We start from the raw sequence: 3,274 nt of genomic DNA on the forward strand, positions 1-3,274 counted from the left end.
AGCTCTGCCTGTTACCCAGTTCCAAAGTTGCTTCCACATTTTTGGGTATTTTTTCAGCAACACCTCACCCTAATGGTACCAATTTACTGTATTAGTCCATTTTCAACTGCTGAAAAGATATACCAAAGACTGGGCAATTTACAAAAGAAAGAGGTTTAATTGGACTTACAGTTCCACATGACTAAGGAGGCCTCACAATCATGGTGGAAGGCAAGGAGGAGCAAATCACGTCTTACATGGATGGTAGCAGGCAAAGAAAGAGCTTGTGCAGGCAAACTCCCTTTTTTTTTTGAGATGGAGTCTTGCTCTGTCACCCAGGCTGGAGGGCAGTGGTGCGATCTCGGCTCACTGCAAGCCCTGCCTCCTAGATTCATGCCATTCTCCTGCCTAAGCCTCCCCAGTAGCTGGAACTACAGGCGTCCACCACCACACCCTGCTAATTTTTTGTATTTTTAGTAGAGACGGGGTTTCACCGTCTTAGCGAGGACGGTCTCGATCTCCTGACCTCATGATCCTCCTGCCTCGGCCTCCCAAAGTGCTAGGATTACAGGCATAAGCCACTGCGCCCGGCCCAAACTCCCATTTTTAAAACCATCAGATCTCATTAGACTCATTCACTACCATAAGAACAGTGCAGGAAAGACCCGCCCCCACAATTCAGTCACCTCCCGCTGGGTTCCTCCCAAACACATGGGAACTGTGGGAGTTAAATTCAAGATGAGATTTGGGTGGGGACACAGAGCCAAACCATATCACACCCACAACTTCCCATATCTTTCAATGTATTCCCATATTCCCCACTCCCTCATCCCATTAACTTCACATCCCAGCCTCAAATGGCCTCCTGTTCTTCCCTACATTCCCCCTACATATCCACATTGGCCTCTCCCATACTCACCCTATACATTTCAAGTGCACTCCTCAGTGATCCCGGGGGCTGTGCCTCCCAGGGATTTACCCTGTCCAGCTGGGTCTTCAGAGGCTGAGATCAGGCAGAAAGGGGCCGTGCATGTGCAGTGGCCTCCCTCATCCATCTGACTGGCCTTGAGACCCCAGGGACAGAGGAAGACAGGAGAGCACCTGAACCCATTTGAACCTCAGATGGAGTCCAGGCTGGTCCTCAGGCCCTCATGGGGTTCCTTGGGGACTGTGTTAGGCATGAGTCAGCAATTTAACTCTCCTCTCCAAAGGTAATCATTGCTAATAGTTTGGTATATATACCTTTTTTCTTCTTTATATTAATTTACAACATAAAATGTGTATCATATAATAACTTCTGGCATAAATTATTCAATTTTATGTGTAGAATTATGTTCCTAGTTTTGTTTACATAGTGGGATCAAAAGGAACTTTAGTTTTTTTACTTATAAATACATCTTTATATATTTCCTCATTAGTAATATAGATCAAATTCATTATTTTTAACAGTTATGTAGTATTTTATAGTATGAATGAACTATACACCATTAAGTTAATCCCGTATTGATTATTTAAGTGGGCTATTTAAGTTTTTTCCTTTTTTTTTTTTTGAGATGGAGTCTTGCTCTCTTGCCCAGCCTGGAGTGCAGTGGCATGATCCTGGCTCACTGCAAACCCCACTTCCTGGGTTCAAGCAATTCTCCTGTCTCAGCCTCGTGAGTAGCTGGGATTACAGGTGACAGCCAACACACCCAGCTAATTTTTGTATTTTTAGTAGAGACAAGGTTTTGCCATGTTGGCCAGGCTGATCTCGAACTCTTGACCTCAGTTGATCTGCCTGCCTTGGCCTCCCAAAGTGCTGGGATTACAGGCCTGAGCCACCGTGCCTGGCCAAGTTTTTTCAATTAAATATTACCAATGACTCGCTTTTTATAAACCTTTACAGCAATGGGCCAGTATTTCTGGCATCTTGCCTTTGAAGTCAGGGCTTTGTCCATTTCTGGCAGAAAAGAATGGGCAGTGCTTTTGTCTTTCCCTTGGAGGGGGATCACTTGTTAGGAACCATCTGGTGCCTGAGTCACAGGGGACATTATGACATCACAGGCCTTTTTTCCTCCACCCTTCCTGCCTATGCTATGGCTGGATGAACACAGATGTGAGGGGATTTGAACCATCTACAACCAATCCATATGTGACCAATGGTAAGAGCCAAACACACCAGGCTTGTTAGGGGTGTCCCATAGATCTCTCAGGGTGAAGGGACCCACTGACACTGAAGACTCTCAGAAGCCCTGGAAGCTGGGGATGCATGCCATACTGAATGGAGGCGGAGGGACAGCAGCCTCACTCTTGCCTTTCCCCTAATGCTGATTGCAGGAGGAGAAGCAGCCCATAAAGACAGAGGAGCCCTCAAAAGAAGATGAGCCTCAGCAGAAGGAGACGCTGACCCTTTTGTCCTTAGAAGCAGAGTCAAAGGCAGAGGTAGGAGGAGCCCTGACTTGTATGTCATTGATCCTATGTCCTAGTGCTTGTGGCTAGTGTCTTTTGCATGGTGCTGTTATAAGTAAAATTTTAGTGCCACAAAAGAAATAGCACTCGAATATAAAATTTTCTTTTTAATTCTTAGCAAGGCAATGTATTTATATAGAAGGGTGTACCCTTACAGGTGGAGCAATGGTGAGTGCACACTTGGACAAGGGAGGGGAAGGTGTTCTTATCCCTGATGCATGTGGCCCCTGCTGCTGTGTCATTCCCCTATTGACTAGGGTTAGATGCACAGGCTAAACTAATTCTGATTGGCTAATTTAAAGAGAGTGAAGGGGCGAGTGGTTGGTGAGAAAAATTGTTATGGCAGAGCAGGAAATCGGAATGAGTCGGTGGAGAATGAGCAGGTAATGGGAATGAGTCAGGGTGGAGCAGGTAATCAGAATGAGTCAGGGTGGGGCAGGTAATTGAAAAAGGTTGCTTTACAAGGAAGTTAAGTTTAAAAGTAAAAGGCAAAGAATTGAACATACTGACATACTGATTCTCTGAAGAGAAATTTAGAACTCCTATCTATGAGTTTTCCTTCTTTCTACCCTTTGATGAGAACGTGATCCTCAGGCTGGTGCTGGTTTACTGGAAATTCTAGGGGTGGTACCTGTGCTAAAAGACTTTTGTTTTGAGGGAAAGGAAAGTAGAAGATAAACCAAGTATATAATTTCTAAGAAATTGACCTTTTGTTTTAAATGTGGGGACATCAGTAGTGGACTTTATAGTCTTTTGTATCTTCTTACTGAGAAATTTCCTTTAACACCTATTTTATTAGTTTTAGACCAAAGAAAGTCAAACACCATTTTATATTTGACAATGCTTC

General features: G+C 44.4%; 1 protein-coding gene across 1 annotated transcript in view; it reads left to right on the forward strand.

Annotated features, from left to right (window-relative positions):
* Window positions 1–2,019: 2,019 nt before the first annotated feature.
* Window positions 2,020–3,274, forward strand: part of LOC108519655 (IQ domain-containing protein F1) — a 7,424-nt gene continuing 6,169 nt past the window's right edge. The window contains exons 1-2 of the mRNA XM_017858809.1: window positions 2,020–2,120; window positions 2,296–2,400. Of these exons, the coding sequence (XP_017714298.1) occupies window positions 2,118–2,120; window positions 2,296–2,400 (108 nt within the window). The 5' untranslated portion in view covers window positions 2,020–2,117. The remainder of the gene's footprint in view (window positions 2,121–2,295; window positions 2,401–3,274) is intronic.

This window comes from Rhinopithecus bieti, unplaced genomic scaffold, assembly GCF_001698545.2.
Source record: "Rhinopithecus bieti isolate Rb0 unplaced genomic scaffold, ASM169854v2 scaffold_49243, whole genome shotgun sequence".
NCBI lineage: Eukaryota > Metazoa > Chordata > Mammalia > Primates > Cercopithecidae > Rhinopithecus > Rhinopithecus bieti.